The sequence below is a fragment of the Penicillium argentinense genome, assembly GCF_028826775.1.
Source record: "Penicillium argentinense strain IBT 30761 chromosome Unknown utg000005l_segment0_segment0, whole genome shotgun sequence".
Classification (NCBI taxonomy): domain Eukaryota; kingdom Fungi; phylum Ascomycota; class Eurotiomycetes; order Eurotiales; family Aspergillaceae; genus Penicillium; species Penicillium argentinense.
This window is the reverse complement of record NW_026622664.1, coordinates 4,901,011-4,921,221: the sequence shown is the minus strand read 5'-3', so window position 1 is coordinate 4,921,221 and position 20,211 is coordinate 4,901,011. Positions and strand designations below refer to the sequence as shown.

Genomic DNA, 20,211 nt, shown 5'->3' with positions numbered 1-20,211 from the left:
GGCTTCTAGTGGTGGCGGGCCCGCCGAACACTTTGCGTCTCGCGAGCGGACTCCGCGTCGAGACGCTCAGAGATTTTGTTCCCGAGAATACTCATCATTTTTAGCTCACGAGCTTGGTACCATTCACCATAATCCTCAATCTCTGGTGTTACCTGAGGGGCTGTAGGAGGGGTAGCCTGAGTCGGAGTTGGTGGAGATGGCGGTCTGCTCGTAGAAATCGGAGGGATTTGTGGAGGTGGTTGGGGAGAAGATGTAGAGGTAAGAAGGGGAGTTGATGAAGGCTTCACGCTGGCAGGGGTTAGAGTCTGCGAGTGACTAGCCCACCAGGAGCTCATACTGGCACTCTGATCTTGCCCTTGACCAGCACTCTGACCTTGACTGGCACTTTGGCCTTGGCCGGTGCCCTGGCTTTGGCCTGCACCCTGTCCCTGACCAACACCTTGACCTGGAGGGGGTCCTTGCCAACCGCCAGGACTCTGGTCCTCGCCGGGCGGTATTTGGGGCCAAGCATCAACACCATCAAGGAGAGCGACAGCCATGCCATTAGACATGTGTGTTTCAATATGACAGTGTAAGAGGAAGGGGCCGGGATTGACCACCTGATACCGGACAATCATCCAGGACGGACCAGTGGGACCTTGAGTGACGAATGTATCTCTTCGCTGAGGATTATCCAGCTGGAAGTATTCTGGGTGTGCCGCAATCGCATCCTCAGTACTGGCCCAGTTGAAGAAGCCAGGACCGACACCAAGGATGAATGCCTTGTTGGAATGCTTGTGCATCACATGAGGCGCCTGAATAGCGGGTGTGTGGGGCATGGAGCCGAGTTGCAAAATCAAGTCGACCCAAGTGCCGTTCTTGGTCTGGATAGTGACCTGCTCAGCAAGTTTGTTCTTGGCATTGAGATCGTAGAGAATCGGATCATCCCAGTTGGCCATCATGTCATAGAGAGCATTCCCGGAGGCGGTCCAAGTGTAAGACGAGCCCAAGCGTCCAAGAGTAAGGTTAACCAGTTGGTCCGCATGGTCAGGGATAGATACAGGAGGATAAGGGCGAATAGCCCTGTTATCCAAAGCGACAACCGCGGCGGAAGTGTTCCGACCGCCATAGTCCAGATAGGGCGCAGAGGGTCCTGTGTTTTCAGAGCCCTTATAACGCATGGTGGCAAAGCCAGAGATCACTTGGTCTCCCTGGGTGTCTGGCACCCGGATGGTGTAGTCCTTATGGGGCTTGTCCAGCTTGATCATTGCAGCGTAACGCTCTCCGTTGAAGATGGCAACGCTCTCGGCAAGCTGCGGCTCAATATACGCTCCGTCGACTTCGTAAATGTACATGGGGTGCTCATCAATCGAGAACATCAGCGCTTTCAATGAGGCAGCACTGATGAACTTGAGACTGACCCAGCCAACCTGAGGGTCCACCTCGATAATTTCGTGCAGACCAACAGTGGGGGTACAGCCCGAGTTCAAACCGGGTGGGATTTTCTCGGGATGAGTCGGAGGAAAATTGCCCTGAGTCTCATAGATGTTGGGCAGACACCTGATAAGAGTAAGGAAAGTTAGTTGGGACTTTTTGTCATGTCTGTTTTGAGAAAATATGATGCCTACCCTTTATCCGTCAGAGGCTGATTGTTGATGGCAGTGCTAAGATATGGCAATTCGACGCTTGAGATATTGGCGGTACCAGGGCAGTATACTGCACCACGGCCATTGATAAGGATACTGTCGGAACAGCTGAACACAGTTAGCATACGACAAATGAATGATCGAAAAAGCTTGGACCCACAAAATGTTCACGCCGGTGTCTTCCTGCACCTTTTGGTACTCGGCGGCAGTCAAGTGATCCCAGTCGGACAGCATAATAAGCTGGGGATCCTGCTCTGCCTTCTTCATCGCAGCAATATCGGTTGGATTGTTTGAGATGAAGTGGAAAGGATCTGGAGTTTGAGGGGCGGGACTGAGACTGTTATATGTGAGTTCCAATGGAGAAATATGCACATTAACTTACCTGATCCAAATGGCCCCATAAAGACCGTCCATAATCTCAGATTGAGCATGGGCGTGATACCAGTATGTGCCATATTGGGTAGCCGTCCACCGATAGGTCCAGCTGTGGCCAGGCTGGATTGGCTTTTGCGTAAGGCCTGGAACACCGTCTGACCAGGGAGTACCTCTTTGTTCAATTCCATGGAAGTGAATGGAGGTGTTGAACGGTAAGTGGTTGTGGACAACCACCTCAACATCATCGCCCTCAGATAGTCTCAGTTCTGGTCCAGGAAACTGCTCGTTCATAAAGACCATATCCCGAACATTCCCATCTGGTGCACCTTTTTGCCAAGTCAGGTCCAAGTCAAAGTGAACCTGCTTCGCCCATGCCAAAGGAATCAGCCCAGAGCTGGCCAGCGTCAGCAGTGTCTTAATAGGCGCCATGATGGATGGATCGCCTTTGGGACCAAAATCAAGTCCAAAGGAACAATTGATTGAGGACTGGTTGTGCGGACGTAGTGAGGACGAAGAGCTAGTTTAGATTAACTATCGACCTGGAGTTGGTCACCGGGGAATCACTACATTTTTAAAGTCTCGACAATCTCCTCGAGGTATGCTGGAAAATTTAGCGGTAAGCCCACCGAGCGCCTCAATATCACTGATTAGGGCCGCGAACGGTCTTTGCATTTTTGAGAAAACACCGTCTGTCTTCGTCTCATGTCATTCGTGTTTGACAACTCTGCAAGATTAAGGAAACACAAGTCCCGATTTTGGAAGGCTTGTGATGTTGAGAAGGCTGGTCAGCGAGGAAATCATCGTGATGTTTTGTTGCCAAGAAGGAAATAGGCGGCCGACTCGAAAATCCATTCAGAGAACGAGCCGCAAGGCCTTGGTAGATTGAAGTTAGATGCATCCTCGATTGAGTGGGATCGGCAAAGGAATTCCCGTGAAAGTATCTGGAAAGATAACCAGCCTTCCCTCTGCGGAAAACTGTTTTGTAGTGGCTGGGAATTCCTGGGTTTGTCCTGGAATGTACGCCAGGCCTGATTTGACCAGCTCGGCACGGAGCGCCAAAACATAGACCAGCCCCACATCTTGTAGCAACGGCATGAGTGAGGAAGTAAAGGCACCACCTAAGCAAAGATGAGCTGATTGGGTTAATGATGATTGCCACAGGATACAGCAGCTGTTTCATTTCTCTTATTTCTGTTTTCAGGATAGAAAGGAGCGAGAAGTTCTGAAGCTCAAGTGGACTCTTCTGTAAGGGCATTTCGCTAGAACCAGTCATTTTGAAGCACAAGCCTCAAGTGAATTCCTTTGAAAAGGCCGATGGAATTGATATTTCACCCCCTGCTCGCACCATTTGGCGTTCTCAAGTTTGCTTGTTAGTGAACTTTGACACCCCTTTCATGCGAGAAAATCGCGCATCAGTATAGTTAGGTCAGACCGCTTGGGAATTAAGCGCGGCGCACAGTTGGTCCGAGTACTGAATCCCCTCGGCTATGACGATGAGGAGCACTTGGGGTCGGTCGTATGGCCCCAACTAGTGGGGAGCGGGTTGCCAGGGCTGGGGTGCGGCGCAAACCGTGGATCGACTTGGGAGCAACCATCATGTGCTGCACAATGAGCAGCATAAACGCAGCCATACTGGTCTTAGGCTCGGTTCCAAAAAGCCACGCTCCCACTTCTTGTACAATGCACACCGCAATGTCAAGCAGAAAAGTGTAGAATTTCCCAAGGACAGGGCGTTGCGCTGGAAACCACACGCATGACATAAGCGCATTAAGCTTATCGATAAGGGCCATCTCCGCCGCTAGTCCCGATCGGGCCACCACGTAAACAACCCGACTGCTCGGGCCTCACCGTCTGAACCTGCCTTCGTCCTTGTCTTCCCTCCCGCCTCTACCCAGTCGCATTCGCCCCTGGACCCAAATCCCAGTCCACTCTGTGGATTCAAGATCATTCCCTTTCTTTGCGGCCCTCCGAGTGCCATGGCTGCCTGAGTCGAACTTGCTTCAACGGCCGTGCGTTACCTAGCGACCCCATCTGGCTTCCACTCTTCAGCTCCGCCCGCGACAGCCTTACTCCAACCTGCCAACGTCCCAACAATTGACCTCTCTCCCGCCACAATCATTTCTAGAATTGTCTCATACCAGTCGCCCCAACCGTCCTCGCACTTGAAATCGTGTCTGCGCTCGTCAAATCAAGCGTTTATCAATCGCGATGGCACCCAATGCACCACAGCTGCCATCGCGGTTCCCGTGTTGGTGTCGGGCTGTATATTCCTGGGGAGGAGAGACAACTCGAGACCTGGGATTTGTAGAAGGCGATCTGATCGAATGTCTGAATGCCGGAGACGGACAATGGTGGATGGGACGGTTGCGCCGTGATAGACGTGCAGTTGGACTCTTTCCGTCCAATTTCGTCGAACTCATGAGCGAAGACTTTGTCCCCGTCAGTCGAGATACCAGTCCCATGGTTTTAGCAGGCTCGTCTCCCATCAATAATCCCACATCGGCTCCAAAGAAAACGAAGACCGTCTTTCGAAAACCCTTTCAGGCGCACAAGGAAGCCTTGTCCCCGTCATCCAATCTCGCAAGGAGCGAGTCAAACACGCCGGTCAAGAGCTCAATCCCGCAAACTCCGCCCCGAGATGGAAGTGTCCCGCGCAGCGTCAAGCCTTTGCGTACACATGCCACCGCAGTCAAGAACCAAGGGTCCATTTCTCGTCCCTCATCGGTCTCCTCGCGCCCATCATCTCGTGGGGTTTCCCCAGTGGTTTCTCCTCGCGCATCAGTAGAACCGGAAAGATCACCATCCGCCATGATGCCCCGAAATAGCGTCTCATCGTCACGTCCATCATCTCGTGAAGTATCCCCCATGGCCCTGCCAGCGACAGAACGTGAAGACTCGCCTCCACCCCCTCCCCCTCCTCCACATCGTGTTGTGGTTCAACGGCCTCTATCGCACTCCCCTCAGCCGTCTCATTCGCCCCAACCACCTGTTCATTACCAGCCCCCGCGCTCTCCGCAGCCACCTGTGCACTATCAACAACCTCCTTCCCCGCAGCCGTCCGTGCACTACCAACCGTCGCACTCCCCGCAGCCTCCGATGCACTATCAACCACCCCCTTCTCCGCAACCGCCTATGCACCATGGGCCGCCTCGATCACCACGACCTCCTATGCACCACCAACAGCGACGTACGCACTCTCCGCAGCCACCGCCATCTAGATCTCCTCGGCCTTCAAGATCACCCACGCCTTTGAATATGAATGATCGCTACGTGATATTCACGCGCACTCCATCACCAGGCGCGCTCTCAACACACTCAGCCCATTCAGCTGTGTCGACGCAATCAGATGCAAATGGCAATACCCCCTCGCCACTGAGAGATGCTATGGAGGATGTCATGACTTCGCTGGAAGATATGGGTCTACCTCGGCAGGCTCCTTTACCTTCCCCACGTCAAGCACCCTCCCCATCTCCGCCTCCGACATTCAATAATCCTTGGTCAGCTGATCAATTTAACGAAATTGATGAGCGTACTCCGCCTGCAACTAGACGGCGGCCTCTAACTTCTCTCGGCTTTGACGGGCACCAGGCTCATCCTCAGGCAGTGCCAGTTCACCGCAACAGTGTCTACTCGCATGATCACTACATGGATGGGCCTCCCCAACTCAACAATTACGTGCAAAGAATGGAAAGCCGTCTCCGCCAGCTCGAAGATCAGAACCGCCTATCGGAGGATGATGGCCAGCCCCCTGTCGACGATGATGATGCACCACCTCCTCCCCCCAAACACGCCACTTATCACCCGCGTCATAACTCCATTCCGTCTCAGTACTCGCACTTGCGCAGCCGTCGGTCTGGCCAGGATCTGCGGGGAGATGTCCTGAACCGAACGTTCACGAACAAGTCTAATGCTACCAGCTCGAGTGGTGTTCAAAGCATTGGTACCAATGTGACTGCAAGCACAGACAAAACAAGTCAAAGCTTGATGAGCGGTGCGTCTGCAAGTGGCTTCAGCGCGACCAGTGCCGGCAGTTATGCACGCCGGAATGGTGCTCAGGAGCGCCCGAATACTGCCATGGACACATTCCGATCCCGAGGCTTCAGCGATGCGGGTAATCTGGATCGACCCGAGACTCCTATGACTGGCGTTTCCTATCACTCAAGTCACAACACCTCTCGTCAAGGAGCGTCCTCTGCTATCCCTTGGTCCTCTGCGGACAATGACAACGGCGATTCTGGTGGTGTGTTTGGTGGATTATCTACCCCAAAGTCCAAGAAACAAGGATTCTTCAAGAAGATTTTTGAATCAGCTAAGACAGGTGCTGCGAGTGCAAGGAGCAGTATTTCCGTCGGACATGGAGGAAGCTCGCAATCTCCCACCAAGGGAAACAGGGCTGCAGACGTTGTGTCCCCAATGCTCACCCCCCATTCGGGCCGTGAAAGTGCTCGGGATATGGGTCTGGGCACCAGTCCTATTGACTGGGTACAGGTTCGCCGAGATGTGAATCGAGCATCCTCTCCGAGCAGAAATGAAAGAATTGAACGAGCCGAGCGGTGCCAGATGATGGACTTCCCAGTGGTATATGCGATTGAGGAACTCTACGACACTGCAGAGGGTGACGAAAGCATCGACGGACTCCCGATCAGTGAGCCGACGAATTTCAACGCGGCGAATATGAACCTCGTGGACAAGAGCGCTCGGTTTATCAGCAGCCTCCCGCCGATGACCAACCCCATGAGTCTCGCCCAGGGCTACATCTGTCGGCCATACAAGAGTGATGTCCAACGTCTTCGCGCTATATTCACGTGGGTCAGCGAAAAGATCGCCTGGGAAGAGCCCGTAGATGGCCTCGAGGTGGACATCAAACGAGTCTTGCATGCCAAACGTGGCAGCCCTGAGGAAATTGCGTTGCTGGTGCACGAGATGTGCGGTGCTGTTGGTCTGCATTCCGAAATCATCCACGGCTTTCTGAAGAACCCAGGTGATTCGCTCGACCTCGACAGTCTCTCACGACCAAACCACTGGTGGAATGCTGTTCTCGTTGACGGAGAGTGGCGTATCATGGACTGTGCCCTCGCAAACCCAACCAACCCTCAGCGAAGCCGTTTCGTCACGACCAACTCTTCCATTGCCGAGAGCTGGTATTTCCTCGTCCGGCCACTGGAGATATGCTACACCCATGTCCCTCTCTACCCCGAGGAACAACACATCGTTCCTCCTATTTCTCCGGATGTCTTGCTGGCATTACCAACTGTGTCGCCGCAGTTTTTCAAATTGAGGTCCCAATTCCCTGATTACGACACAAGTATGACGCGGATAGAGGGACTGGAATGTATGCATATTTGCTTAGTTGTTCCTCCTGATGTTGAATGTGCCGCAGAAGTCGAAGCGCCTGCCTTCGCCTGTGACGCAGATGGCGATTTCTTTGAAAGCGGAGACATTGTGCGCAAACGTGCTTTGGTTCAGCCCGACTGGTTCCGAGGACAGAAGCGAATCACCGTGAAGGCTGTGCTGCCTGGCGATGAGGGCCAGGGTGTCTTGAAGATATATGCTGGCAAGAAGGGCTTGATGCACTCGAGCAAGGATATCCCCCATCCCTTGGCACTCACTCTGCCTATTATCCATACTGGCGAAAACACGCCATATGAATTCGTCCTCCGCCATCCCACACCTCATGCCCAGCGCCATGATCTGTACATCATGCAGCCACAGTGCTCGCGCCTGGCGGTCAACAACACCTTTGTCTTCGCCGTTCGACAACATCCTGCTTCGCCGGCCACCGCTCCTAAGGAAGATTATATGTCCAATGGCCGAGCTTCTCCGTCAGTTTTCAACCGTCCCTCCAGTGCCCTCAGTATGGTGTCAAGTACAGCTGGAGCTTCGACGATCTCTAGCAACTCCAATGAATTCTCTGCCTCGACCTCAGCAATTTCATCCACGAAATCCGCCCATGGAAGAGAAAAGCCTGCGAAGTTGGCCATTCAATCACCATCTGGCAAAATTCTTCGCCTTACCCGAAAGGCCGAGCACATGATCGGTAACGATCACACTAGCAACACTGTCACCGATGCTGTCGCCGATGGCAGTGTCTGGGAAACAGTGATCAAGATTGGCGAACGCGGCACCTGGCGTGGCTTGGTCCTCGCAGACCGAGTTGCTCGCTGGTGCGTGTTCTGCGAATGGGAGTGTGCGTGATATGTCACATTGTTCATTCGAAATGAAGCATTTACATTACGATACATATTGTGGAGCGGTTGTTTGATTGTGTTTCAGTGTTTTGCATATTCAGTGTTCTGATTATTCCGGCGACGAGTTTTCTGATTTATTTGCCTCCTTTTATTTTTTCCAATTTCCTTTTCTCCATACTGGCATTTGCATCAGGTCGGCTTGGAGCATTGCATATATTGCATTTCCATTTCTTGTTCTATTCTGAACGCATGTATGTGCCTGCAGTATCGGTGTTTGGTGTTAAGCATAAATAGGTATCCTTATTCGATAACAGAATTAAAATCTGCATCAAGCTGAGTATACTCAATTGCCCAGGGGTGGTTTCTATTGTAGTATAAGAATCGTGTCTTCGCGTATCTTCGTAAGGTATCATCATCTATAGCTTGGCCACAGCCTCGCGGAGCATCGGAGCCACCTGTTTCCTGCTCGCAGTCGAGTTTGCCTGCACCCAAATTCGACTCCAGAGACCGGTGTCTCCATCTAAAGTGGATCGAATTTCTTCGTCGTTCAGTTCGACGCACTCTCCGTCCAGTGGTGTCCATTTGCTAAGCTTAAGTTGGGCGCCAGATTGATCAACAAAAGCATTAACTCCCTTAACAGACAGGCCGTTCTGTCCAGTCACGCAGACGAATAGTTCACGGGAGTGTTGGTTATTTGGAGAAGTAAAATGTGTCATGACAACAACAATATCCAACCATTTCCCTTCGGAAGTGCCAAAGGTGCGTACTCCCTGGAGAAACTCTTCACATCCACCAGCTTTCTCAATGACCCAGCGGATTGGCTTGACCGACGAGCAAAAGCCGATGTTGAGGCTCCGTTCCGATGACTGTGTTTTCTCAGCCCATTCTTTATAATCTCGGTCCAAAACCTCTTGCAAGGTCAAAAGATCCAAACTGTTCTTCTTGGCATCAGAAATCACCTCATAGAAAGCCTCCATATCCCAAGCGGCATCTACAGGGGTAACCTTTTGACGAAGGAAATCAACAGATCGCACATCAACATCTGTGACCTTGCCCTCAGCAGTTAAGTTTGTCGTGTCAATGAGCATGGGTGCCAAAGTGAGCTTGGCGACCTGCGCAATCTCTGCTTCGGATGACGCTTCCTGGCAAGAATTCCAAAGACCGCGCTTCTCCAGCTCATCTGTGATCAAGGAGGAGCAAGATCCAGGACCGACTTGTATAACAACCGGCTGGCCCTTCGGGAGAGACTCGGGGGAAGGAACGAACCCCTCATCGACATGATGATCGATACATCCCACCGTGCGGAAGGAGACCTGTCCCAGTCCGCTCACCGACCCAGTTCCTTTCTGCTGGTCACGAATTGGCATCGCGTTCCAGTCGACCATGGTCACATCTGCGACGAGTTTATTCGCTTGCGACGATTCCCTCAAACTTTGTGCAAAGTCTGCCACTGTCAATATGTGCTCGCGCAGCAGCTTCCCAGCAGATTCGGACGCGTTTTCGAAGCGCTCGTCGGGTTTCAAAGCGGGGAAGTTGGTCGACAGCCATAACGCAGTAACGAACTCCGGTCGCAGGCGATACAGCTCTGGGCCGGCAGAAACATTCGGGAGGTTGAGAAGAGGTACATGAGGGCGCGGCTTGGTGGCTGGGAGACGATTGCTGGCGCAGTAAGAGTACACGATCGCGGAGATGATCGAGTCGAGGTCGGCGGAGGGATTGCCCAGCACGTAAATAGGAGACTCGGTGAGCTTTCCCGCAAGGAATGCGAGATGCACCTGGCGTGAGAGGCGGAGGAACTGGAGGAGAGTCATGACGTGGAGGGTCATGGCGAGCAGAGAGGTACCGGAGGCTGCGGCGAAGCTGCCGGCGATGTTGATTTTGTTCTGCCGCCGCTCCGCACTTTTCGGTCATCCGTCAAACAACTCGCGATAGGCCACCAGCCGAACTACTACGGCGTCTCTAACGCGACTCGGGGTTTCAGGGGAAATATTACAAATTGAAGCTAATTCCCTTGTGTGGGTTTTGCACACTGAGTGGCACCTATGCCCTTGTGCCTGTTCTCATGAAGAAAGGTCGTTCAATTCATCCTGCGAGCAAGATCTATCTTTGCAAGTAGTCATCGGTTGACACTACTTCCTCCCTCGTACGAGTGACATGTACAGAGTCGGCCGTGTCCTCCATCTCGTCCACGGCAGGTCCGATATAATTCTTCCGACCCCAAACCAGGTACCAAGCAGCAGACACGAGAACAAACCCGACGAAGACGATACAAGCATAATTCATGGAGTTTTTGGTGACAGGGACTGAAGTGGGCATGCAGAACAATGGAATAGCGAGGAGACACCAGCCTTTTCACATGAGATTATTAGTTCCGATGAAGATTCGGAGGGGGAAAAGTGGCCTTACAGATACAGACGACGTTGCAGAAGACACCGAGCGAACCGAGGTTGAATGATCCCTGCGTAACATCACGACGACCGCGAAGAAGCAGCGACACTGCCACCGGGCACGCATAACTGAGGGTCAGGAAGATAACACCCACGCCGGAGAAGGCGTTAAACGCAGCACTCGAGCCAAAGTAGATCAAACCCAGCAGGATTTCAATCACCATCCCCAGGAGCATGGAATTGAGTGGGATTCCGAGACGCCTATTGACCTTCTTCCACATCCGAGAGCCTGGGACCGCACCATCTCGAGCGAACGCCCAAGTGCATCGTGATGTCGCAGTCACGCAGCCAATTCCACAGATCAATCCTAGGACCAGCAATGGGACCAGAAGACAAAAGGCTCCTGCAGGGTTTCCTGTTGCGGACTTCATAATAGACGGTACTGGCTGTCCGGATGGAATGCTTGCCAGCATGGAGATATCTGGAAGGACGAACGCGATTGGTAGCAGAAAAGCGAGTCCGGCAAGCATATTAAGGGCAACACCACCGACGATGGCTCGTGGGACTTGAATAGCTGGCTGCTTGACTTCTTCACACATACTGGAGTGCGCGTCAGAAATTTGGAAGATCCAATCAGCGACAACAAGAAAAGCACTCACGATGTCACCATTCCTGAGGCCGAAAGACCGTATGCGGCTTGAAGCAAGCCAATGCAGAAAGACCAACCGTCCGGCCATCCCGACTGAGGCTCAAAGGATGTAAATACCCATTTCGCCGAGCGCCGGCCATTATGCGCGACAACAAGGATTGTGATTATGATCGCGCTAACTCCTACCAACGTCCAGAATATGGCGAATGTCTTCAGAGGGAAACAAGATGTTCTTTGTCAGAAAGGGCCTACCTCAAGGACCTCGAGCTCTGGGACTTACCTCGAGATGAGTGAGCCACCGATTACCAAAGGCTGGCATCGAATGGCAGATCAGTGTAATAACAACAAAAATGAGGAACTCTTGATAGGGCTGGAAGTTTTCCGCAATGCCATTTCCCGATGAGTTCTCAAACACATTCAGGCTCTCCACGAAGAACAGCGCGGTCGCAAAATTGACTGCAAGGGTGATAGTGATGTTGCCAGCAATATACGACCAGCCGCAAATCCAGGCCGTGGAGCGACGGCACCATGAGGGGGAAAGGGCAAAGGTCTGATAGTAAACACCGCCGGCAGTGGGAAAGACCGACGTGATCTCCGCTAGAGAGCTACCTACGCACAGCATGATGAGGGAGACAATGATCCAGCCCCAGATCATAGCGACCGAGCCGCCACCCGTTATAGAGTACGACATGGTTGTCGAAAGACCGTAGGGCACCGAGGCCAGGATGAAGCACATGAACACCACCTGCCATGTTGACCGATTCCGGGACAGTTCGGCCGTATATCCAAGGGCTTCGAGATTTGAATCCGCAGTGGGTTGGTAATTGAGGGGATCTTTATGCATGGTATGTCGCTTTGGCTTCTCTTTCTAGTCGAGAGATGTGGCTGTCGCGTCTGGTTGGGAGGTCGAGCTGTCGAATAAGGAGGGATGGCCTCAGCGAACTTCACTGGTCTCGGAAATAGAGACTCGGTATTAAGGCTGCCTTTTTCAATTTATTGCATTACGCACCCCGCCTTGAGCGTGAATTCTGGAAATGAATTCCTATTCAAGCGGAGCATAAGAGGAGACTATCGTCATTTTTCGCCGTAAAGACCCACTGCCTGTAACAAAAAGTACAGGGCCCAGTTTTCGGCAAGAGGTCTCTTAGACCCGATCAAGTGCTGCCTCCGTGGCCGAGTGACCCTTTCAAAGCGTTCAAATGCCTGTTGCTGAAATTCGAGGATATTGATGTTGATATATGCGATCATGCAAGATCAAATTTATCGAGGGAATTGATACAACCACATCCCTTCCCGATCTTTCAGGTATCTGCTAGCTCTTCGAATTGAGTGTACTGGTGATTCAAGTAGAAAAATGAATTTTCTGCTCTAGTGGGGAGAATATTCTAGCTCGAAGCCCATTTATTTGGCACTATGATAACGCATTACTCTCCAAGGTAGCTATCCAAGAAGCTGATTACATAGGTAACTGGGAAGATGACCAGGTAGCTAACGAGATAGGCGACAGAGCAATGAACCTGGTAGCAGTAGGTAGAATAAAGGAGTCGGGTTACCAAGACCATGGTGGAGGTATCATTTGGCGTCGAAATTGGCACCATGTTTGATCAAGGTGTTCCAGTCCTGAATCATCTGAGCGAAGCCATGACAGGGGTGTGGTCTGAGACAAATGGGAGTGTAGAAGCATCAATCTTTATCAATAAAAGCAATATATGTCTATTCCGAGGAGATGCTAGTTACTGTAAAACTCTAAAGAGAACACCGGAAATTCCGAATCATTGTCATTGATTTAAACAATTCACATATGTCCCATTGATCATGATGTGTCAGATCTCATATCGTGGGGGAGATTTAGCCACATCCTGGTAGCATGGTAGGTTGCCTTGGCACATCATATCCTGGACGCCAACTTCCGCCATCTCGAATACACTGAGCGGGAAAGATGCATTTATCGCAACCAGCAGAGGTTTGCGGTCCACCAATTTCTCGTTTTTGATATGAAATGTATCTTCGTTCGTCAGCACATCAAGCTTCAGCCGGTGTTCAACCGTCATCATTGTCTTGCCTTTCGCTGAAGAAGGAAAGAGCTCTTGCAGTGGCGATGGAAGGGTGTCTGGAGATGGAACATCGAAGCCATGTGAGGGAAGGCCAATGCCCGATGAGAAGCCTTCCTTACGAGGAAGATTGACATTGAAGTCAATGTCGATGAAAGAAAGATTAATTTGCTGCGAGGCTTTCGTAAGGGGATTGTTCGGTGTCCCCCAATAGCCTCTCTGGGACCCGCTAGATATCACACGAGTAGAGGACTGTTCTTCCATAGCCTCAGATTCTGTTTGAACTTGAAATGCTGGCTGACTTATTTGACGTGATCCATCCAAAAGCGACGTCACTTCCTCAATGCGCCATCTCATCTCACGTATCGCCACAAATTTGATTTCTGTAGAGCGTTCGGCAGGTATGGGCTGTCCACGAGGAAATAATTTTGCGGTAATAGCAATCGTTGAACCCGTGCTTTCAGTGATATTTTGTGAGAGATGAATTTTTGCTATCGCACTTGGCTTGGGGTAGAGACGGGTATGCTGGATGGAATTGTGTTCGGGCAATATGCGACGAGAAATCGAGATCTCTTGACTCGCACAAAATGAGGTCCCACTTTTGGCGGTCATAAAGGCGACCACATGGTATGTTATATCCCCAAGTTCCGTTTTTGTCGTGCCCGGGATATTGGCGACAACAGGCATATAGAAGGGAAATTTGAATTTCTTGTCGAATACCTGGCGATTTGTGGGAACAGGAGGGACTCGCAGAGTCAGGCTTTCAATGATTGAACAAGATCGTGTGGTCAATGAATATCTCGGTGGAGCTTTCGATAAAAATTGGCAGCAGAAGCGGCTCATGATATGCGTGTTGTCATTATTGTGGTTTTCGTCCTTTGTCGAAAGGTTTTGTACAAGACAGATGCGGATTTTATTCGGTTCAGACAGCTCTTCTCCCTCGTTGGATTTGAGCTTTAGTACTGCAGATGCAGGAATGGGCTCAGAATAGCTGTCTCCCTTGAATGTCGAGTATAAGTCATGCCTGGCTGGCAGCTCCAACTCCAAGCGCAAGGATTCCATAGCCGGGATGACTGGACAGTCGATCGACAACGATGGTTTGGAAGACTGGCATTCATAGTGAGGCAACACCTCGTCAAAAGATTCATTCACTATTTGATACGAGCAAGACATTACAGGCACTATACTTCCCTCGGGATTGCTGGGAGAGGGCCACTTTTCCCGCTAGCCCAAAAGAGGCTGCCCAGATGAAGGATTAGAGTTAAAGGTGGGGCGGGCCGCCCCACTGCATAAAGAAAGCTAAATCTTGACTCTCACGCATCAGCGGCGGGTGGGCATTCTAGGTGAACGAGAAGCGAAATTTCGGGACCAAACGGCAATTTCGGGCTTCCAGAATGCCGTCAAGTTATTTTTGGTTCGGAACGATGCTAGATCCGTTCAAGTGGCTTCGCTGAATACCGGATCAATTATCTGTCTGGCGCTAGAACAGCCCGGTTCCTCATTCTTCACCATGCCAAGCGAATCCAAAAACTGATCATTTATAAAAAGAATTCCCATCGCTGTGTCTCTGTCGCCCCGTATCTATCTCTTGAATCCTGACCCTACAAAATCCGTCGATAATATCCACCGGAATGCCACCTTTACTTCATCTAGTTAGGCATGCAGAGGTTTGCCTCACAATGGTCGTACCTTTAGAGCCTCCTAACATGGTATAGGGCTACCACAATCTCGGACCCCAGTATTGGAAACTCCCAGACCCTTTACTCACAGAAGCTGGAAAACGACAATGCTGGGAACTGAGGGAGAGTTTTTCCGCAAAATCAACAGTCGATTTGGTTGTCACTTCGCCTATGCGCCGCGCTATCTACACTGGTCTGGGAGCATTCAATTTTGTTTTTGAATATCACCCGGACCGGAAATTGATCGCCCTCCCGAGCCTGCAGGAACTCAGTGAATTTCCTTGTGATGTGGGCAGCAAATTGGAGGACTTGCAAAACGAAGTTCAACAGCAGAATCTTCCTGTAGACTTGGGATATGTCGAAGAAGGCTGGTATATCAAAGTAAGCTTTTGTCCTGCTAGCCACATATGTCAAGCTGATACAGATTGAGCAGACTGGCAAGTACAAGTCAACACTTGAGAGCATACGGGATCGCGCTCAGAGTACCAGGTCTTGGTTGAAAGCACGGCCAGAGAAGGAAATTGTGGTTGTCACGCATGGCGGTTTTTTGCACTTCTTGACTGATGATTGGGAAGACGGTGCCAAATATGAAGGTATACCGATAACACTACATGGCTTCAGTTGTGAAGCAGATGAGCTTACTCAATCCATTTAGCAACAGGCTGGAACAATGTGGAGTGCCGAACATATGAGTTTCTCTCAGACCGTGGGAATTCAGGAGGGCCAGACGATGCAGAGTTGCAGGAAACCATGAATTCACGGCGAAGACGGGGTAAACTGGATCTACCACTATCACCCGATACACAAGACCGACTACGCAGGGGGATATTGCTGGATTGGGCGAAACAAGGGTATACAATTGGTTCGCCCACTGTCACAGAGAATAGCTCACCTGATTTTCAGCTTTAATTACTAGAATAGACCCGAAATTATTTCAAATGGAGTTAATGCCCTCGGGTCCCGCCGAAATCTTGTGACCTCTTATCATAGATTCCTGGGACAACACAAGCTTATCCATGAAGAACCCCATACTAAGATTGCCCTAGGAGGCGTCTTCTGTCGAGGGTCCATTGCCATCACATTGTAACGTAATACCTGGTACCGTATTGATCGAACAGGCCAATCACGTTGCCACTGGCAGTTTACGAGAAAAGTCGCCGCGTGACCCTCAGGCGAATGCAGCGACAGCAAATGCCAACCGACCCCTCCAAACCTCCGACTTGTGGAATTGAAAACAGACGATCTTCGTCGCATGCTGTGCACGGCCCTCTCAACTGGCACGCATGGCTCGTCTCGTTCCGCGCTCCCCATTTAAGGCAACTTTCCCAGTCATCCAACTCGACAAAACGTCACACTTCTCCGCCAAACTGCTCATCCACTCGGGGCGGGAAATGTCGTAGGCTGGCCGTTGGGGCAACTAGCGGGTTTCATCTAATCACGTCTTTCCTATGGCCCCAACTGATTATGACGGTGCAAGCGTCAGTGCGGAAAAAGGTACTCACGCTACATCGAATCTTAGTATCGACGATCAAACTAATCGAGGCAAGACTGTCAAAAATGCAGATCCAGGCGAATCCTGTGTGATCGCACCCTGCCAACGTGTAGGAAATGTGCTTCCCGTGGACTCCAATGTCCCGCATATGGACTCACGCTTCGGTGGGGTCAGGGAGTCGCCAGCAGAGGCAGGCTAGCGGGAAAGCAGCTGCCAGTCCGGGGATCTGATGATGGCAATCCCAATCGCCCCAGAACCCCTTTGAGCTTGGCGACCATACCTAGTCCGCTTGGCATATCAGGGCAGGCAGTCAACCATTTGATATTGAACCTCATGCATCATTATCAACAGAATGTCGCGGGAAAACTCGCTTGGGTGGATGGCCCAAACAATCCGTGGCGCCAGGTCATCATTCCCCTGGTATGGGCTTCTCCGACGATCTTTTACACTGTTCTATCATTGTCGTCGGAGGATCTCGCCCGCAGATATGACGATAATCACCGACAGCGCCTCGAGTTGCAAGATGTTTCCCTTCGTTTCCGAAACAATGCTTTGTCTTTGCTCGCGGCCCAGATAGGCTCTATAAGAGCCAACCAGCCACTGCAATTCAGTAACGAGATTGTGAGCGAAGCACGAAATGCCTTGGCATCAACGCTCATCCTTTACAACGTTGAACTTCTTGGGGCAGAAGCTATAAAATGGAGAATGCACCTACAAGGTGCTAGAGTGATACATCAATGGCTGGAGCATTCTACGTCCTATCCTGCCTCATTTGATAACATCGACAAATTCTTACTGTACGAGCACTACTACTCTAGTGTCTTCGCAGGTCTCACAACATTCGGCATGGTCAATGCACCGACCGGGGACAATCTTCAAAACATGGGCGATATCGCTGTCTTCGGTGAATTTGTTCGTGTGATACAGTTAGTGACTGAGCTTGAGCGATCTAAATACGTTCATGGTCTCGTCATTAATCCAAGCGAATTCCCTAATATTATTGGCACTGTGGAAACAGCAAAGGACAAAATGATTCTCTATAGCCAGAAGTCCCATTTCTGGAATGACCAGGTCCAGCGGGACTTCCAGCATCTGGTTTTCATCTTTTATCATGCCAGCTTGATATACACTCATCGAGCCCTTTCTGAAGACCCATCAACAAATGAATACATCCAAGTTTCGCGCGACTCGATCTTGGATTGGATCAACCTCCTGTCCGACAGAAGCACCTTCGCACATGATCTTGTGTGGCCATTGTTCATTCTCGGAACCGAAAGCAAGGGACGCCCAGAATTGCAGAATTTCGTTTCCAGGGAAATGGAAGCTGTCATGAAAATCAGCGGTGTTCTTGATCGACGCAAAGTCTTGTCGTTTCTGCAGCTCTATTGGTCGACCGATCTTCAGCACAGTGTTACATGGATTCAGTTTATGAGAGAGAAGGTACCTGAAAATAGCATGTTGATTCTATAACCAGGTGAATTGTTGAATAGAAAATTAAAGATTAGTGCAACTACGCCCTGTCGGCTTTCTAACTGTCTGATGGTGCTGAATACCGCCAATTATCTACGAGGTATGGCTGGGATTTCTAATACAAGAAACGGTCTTGCCTCAATTCGCGGGATCTTCCATTGCCCTGCAAGCCAGCCTACCGAAAGTAAATAGTGCACTGGGTAGCAACATGGCCAGATAAATGGCTGCCCAGGTGGAGAAACTGACTACTTCAGCACCTATTACCTTACTGTACGGTCGGTCTATGGGCGAGTTTTGAATAAGTAATTGGGTATTTTCCATTTAGCACTTAGGACCCAGCTGCCGCCACCACCAGCTAGCTCTAGGCAGCTCTTGACACCTAGAAGTACGTAGAAGTTACTGAAAAATGGAGTGGGTGATGTTGGCTTGACTGACGCCTAAACCGACCAACATCACATCAACCCGACTCTTCCTCCTTCACCTCTCCAACTTCTCCCTCCACCCAACTTCAACTCTCAACCACCCACACATCGGATCCCATCGCGTCGCGTCATCGAACCAAATTCTGTCACATCAAATCGCAGTTGCCTCGCAGCATCAAATACGAGCAAGATGCCGGTCGCGCTTCCAGAAATCTTTAGCCAGATCCCCCGGTATCCGATCCTCTACCCGCATCCATCTCCCATTCATTACCTACCGGCTATTTCGAAGCTCAGAGGCAGGAACTTCTATTTCAAACGCGACGACCAAGCCTCTCCACTCGCATGTTCAGGCAATAAATACCGCAAACTGGAATACATCGTTCCAGACATTCTTTCAGATGATCCCAAATATTTTCGCCACGAAAAGCATCCAGAGAGCATTCAACGCAACGACCGCCGAATGTCCATGCTCGTCACCGAGGGAGCCGTGCAGAGCAACCACATGGTCCAAGTTGCTGCATTGGCTTGTAAGCTAAACATGAAATCGTACCTCCTCGCAGGTCAGGGTGTAGGAGGGGGCCTCACAACAAGCCGTAACCCCGTGGCGTTCGCCCGCCTCGGAAACTCCCATATCAACCGGATGTTCACCCACGGCATCCGAGGATTGGATCCAGGCCATCCACTCGTCGATGATGCAGAGCCCATGCTCGAAGAGTTACGCTTTCGAGGTGAAAGGCCCTACTGGATTCCTGGCGGGGCAAGTCTTCATCCACTCGGTGGACTAGGTTACGCGCGGGCGGCATTTGAAATCGTCGAACAGGAGGCTGAGATGGAGCTCGGTGGATCGGGTCGATTCGACATCATTGTTGTTGCGTGTGGGAGCGGCAGCACGGTCGCCGGACTGATTGCCGGATTCAAGCTGCAAGAGAAGTTGCGTAATGAGAAGGATGAACAGGATCGGAAGGAGAAGGGTGCAATCAAAGATGAACGTCGCCGACCTCCTCAACGAAAGGTTGTTGGCGTGCTTGTCTCGCCTACCAACCCGCGCTCGTATCATGAAGAACGGGTGCTTCGATTTGCGCGGCAGGCCGGTGGCCTCATTGGGCTTGATCCAGAGCAGGATATCACGATGGAGGACGTGCACCTTGATGATAAGTTTGTTGGCCCGGGGTATGGTATCTACGACGAGGACACAAAGTGGACCGTTGAGCATTTCGCAGCGGTGGAGGCTATTCTTCTTGACCCGGTGTACACTGGAAAGGCTGCCAGGGGTATGATCGAGGCTGACTACCAGTGGGAATACCTGGGGAAATCTGTATGCGTGCAGCAAGATCCCAACATTCTGTTTATCCATACTGGAGGACAGAATACGCTCAGTGCGTACACAAACGGAACTGTGAGTCAGTCCCCATTTTGTCAGTGCGCTTCTGCGCCGGACTTGAACTCGCCGGATCTCTACGACAAGTACATGTGAGCTAGCTGCATTCTACACTAGTGAATGATCATATCAGCGGAAGATAGGAAATTTCACACTTGATATTTAAAAATCGTTGCATCCACTAATATTACACTGCCTGGCAAAAGCAAAAGTCAAAAAACACCAGACTGCCTCGGTCATCAAAACATAGCCTTAGTGGCGTGGGGAACAATAAATCACTGGCAACGAAGATTGCAGGAAGGAAACACAAAGAACCGCTTAAAAAGAAAAACCTCAAGAGACATTCGCCTGGCCCTGTAATACACCCGTTAAGAATCCGACTCGTAACCAAGGGTGGAGCATAGCAGAAATAAAAAGAAACGATATCTCAGGCATGAATCACATTCAGAATATCGAGCCCAGAACAGAAAAGCAGAGTGAACAGTGTCGTGGAGA

The 20,211-nt window shown here is 50.9% G+C and overlaps 9 protein-coding genes across 9 annotated transcripts; 4 read left to right on the top strand and 5 right to left on the bottom strand.

Annotated features, from left to right (window-relative positions):
• Positions 1–5: 5 nt before the first annotated feature.
• Positions 6–2,429, bottom strand: N7532_006640 (multicopper oxidase; the record flags this gene model as incomplete). Its single annotated transcript, XM_056619134.1, has 4 exons — positions 6–1,539; positions 1,608–1,733; positions 1,786–1,956; positions 2,008–2,429. 4 exons carry the CDS (start codon positions 2,427–2,429, stop codon positions 6–8), a joined length of 2,253 nt encoding a protein of 750 aa, XP_056475293.1.
• Positions 2,430–4,208: 1,779 nt separating this feature from the next.
• N7532_006639 (putative SH3 domain protein (Cyk3)) lies at positions 4,209–8,195 on the top strand (the record flags this gene model as incomplete). Its single annotated transcript, XM_056619133.1, has 1 exon — positions 4,209–8,195. The coding sequence occupies one exon, from the start codon at positions 4,209–4,211 to the stop codon at positions 8,193–8,195; it is 3,987 nt and encodes a 1,328-aa protein (XP_056475292.1).
• Positions 8,196–8,604: 409 nt separating this feature from the next.
• On the bottom strand, positions 8,605–10,014 carry N7532_006638 (putative exopolyphosphatase; the record flags this gene model as incomplete). Its single annotated transcript, XM_056619132.1, has 1 exon — positions 8,605–10,014. The coding sequence occupies one exon, from the start codon at positions 10,012–10,014 to the stop codon at positions 8,605–8,607; it is 1,410 nt and encodes a 469-aa protein (XP_056475291.1).
• Positions 10,015–10,553: 539 nt separating this feature from the next.
• Positions 10,554–11,174, bottom strand: N7532_006637 (uncharacterized protein; the record flags this gene model as incomplete). The annotated part of the gene is made up of 1 exon (XM_056619131.1): positions 10,554–11,174. One exon carries the CDS (start codon positions 11,172–11,174, stop codon positions 10,554–10,556), a length of 621 nt encoding a protein of 206 aa, XP_056475290.1.
• Positions 11,175–11,477: 303 nt separating this feature from the next.
• N7532_006636 (uncharacterized protein) lies at positions 11,478–12,068 on the bottom strand (the record flags this gene model as incomplete). The annotated part of the gene is made up of 1 exon (XM_056619130.1): positions 11,478–12,068. The coding sequence occupies one exon, from the start codon at positions 12,066–12,068 to the stop codon at positions 11,478–11,480; it is 591 nt and encodes a 196-aa protein (XP_056475289.1).
• A 979-nt stretch (positions 12,069–13,047) lies between these two features.
• Positions 13,048–14,337, bottom strand: N7532_006635 (uncharacterized protein; the record flags this gene model as incomplete). The annotated part of the gene is made up of 1 exon (XM_056619129.1): positions 13,048–14,337. One exon carries the CDS (start codon positions 14,335–14,337, stop codon positions 13,048–13,050), a length of 1,290 nt encoding a protein of 429 aa, XP_056475288.1.
• Positions 14,338–14,906: 569 nt separating this feature from the next.
• N7532_006634 (phosphoglycerate mutase-like protein) lies at positions 14,907–15,863 on the top strand (the record flags this gene model as incomplete). The annotated part of the gene is made up of 4 exons (XM_056619128.1): positions 14,907–14,942; positions 14,991–15,335; positions 15,388–15,547; positions 15,610–15,863. The coding sequence occupies 4 exons, from the start codon at positions 14,907–14,909 to the stop codon at positions 15,861–15,863; spliced, it is 795 nt and encodes a 264-aa protein (XP_056475287.1).
• Positions 15,864–16,779: 916 nt separating this feature from the next.
• N7532_006633 (uncharacterized protein) lies at positions 16,780–17,916 on the top strand (the record flags this gene model as incomplete). Its single annotated transcript, XM_056619127.1, has 1 exon — positions 16,780–17,916. One exon carries the CDS (start codon positions 16,780–16,782, stop codon positions 17,914–17,916), a length of 1,137 nt encoding a protein of 378 aa, XP_056475286.1.
• Positions 17,917–18,528: 612 nt separating this feature from the next.
• N7532_006632 (1-aminocyclopropane-1-carboxylate deaminase/D-cysteine desulfhydrase) lies at positions 18,529–19,812 on the top strand (the record flags this gene model as incomplete). Its single annotated transcript, XM_056619126.1, has 1 exon — positions 18,529–19,812. The coding sequence occupies one exon, from the start codon at positions 18,529–18,531 to the stop codon at positions 19,810–19,812; it is 1,284 nt and encodes a 427-aa protein (XP_056475285.1).
• Positions 19,813–20,211: the final 399 nt, after the last annotated feature.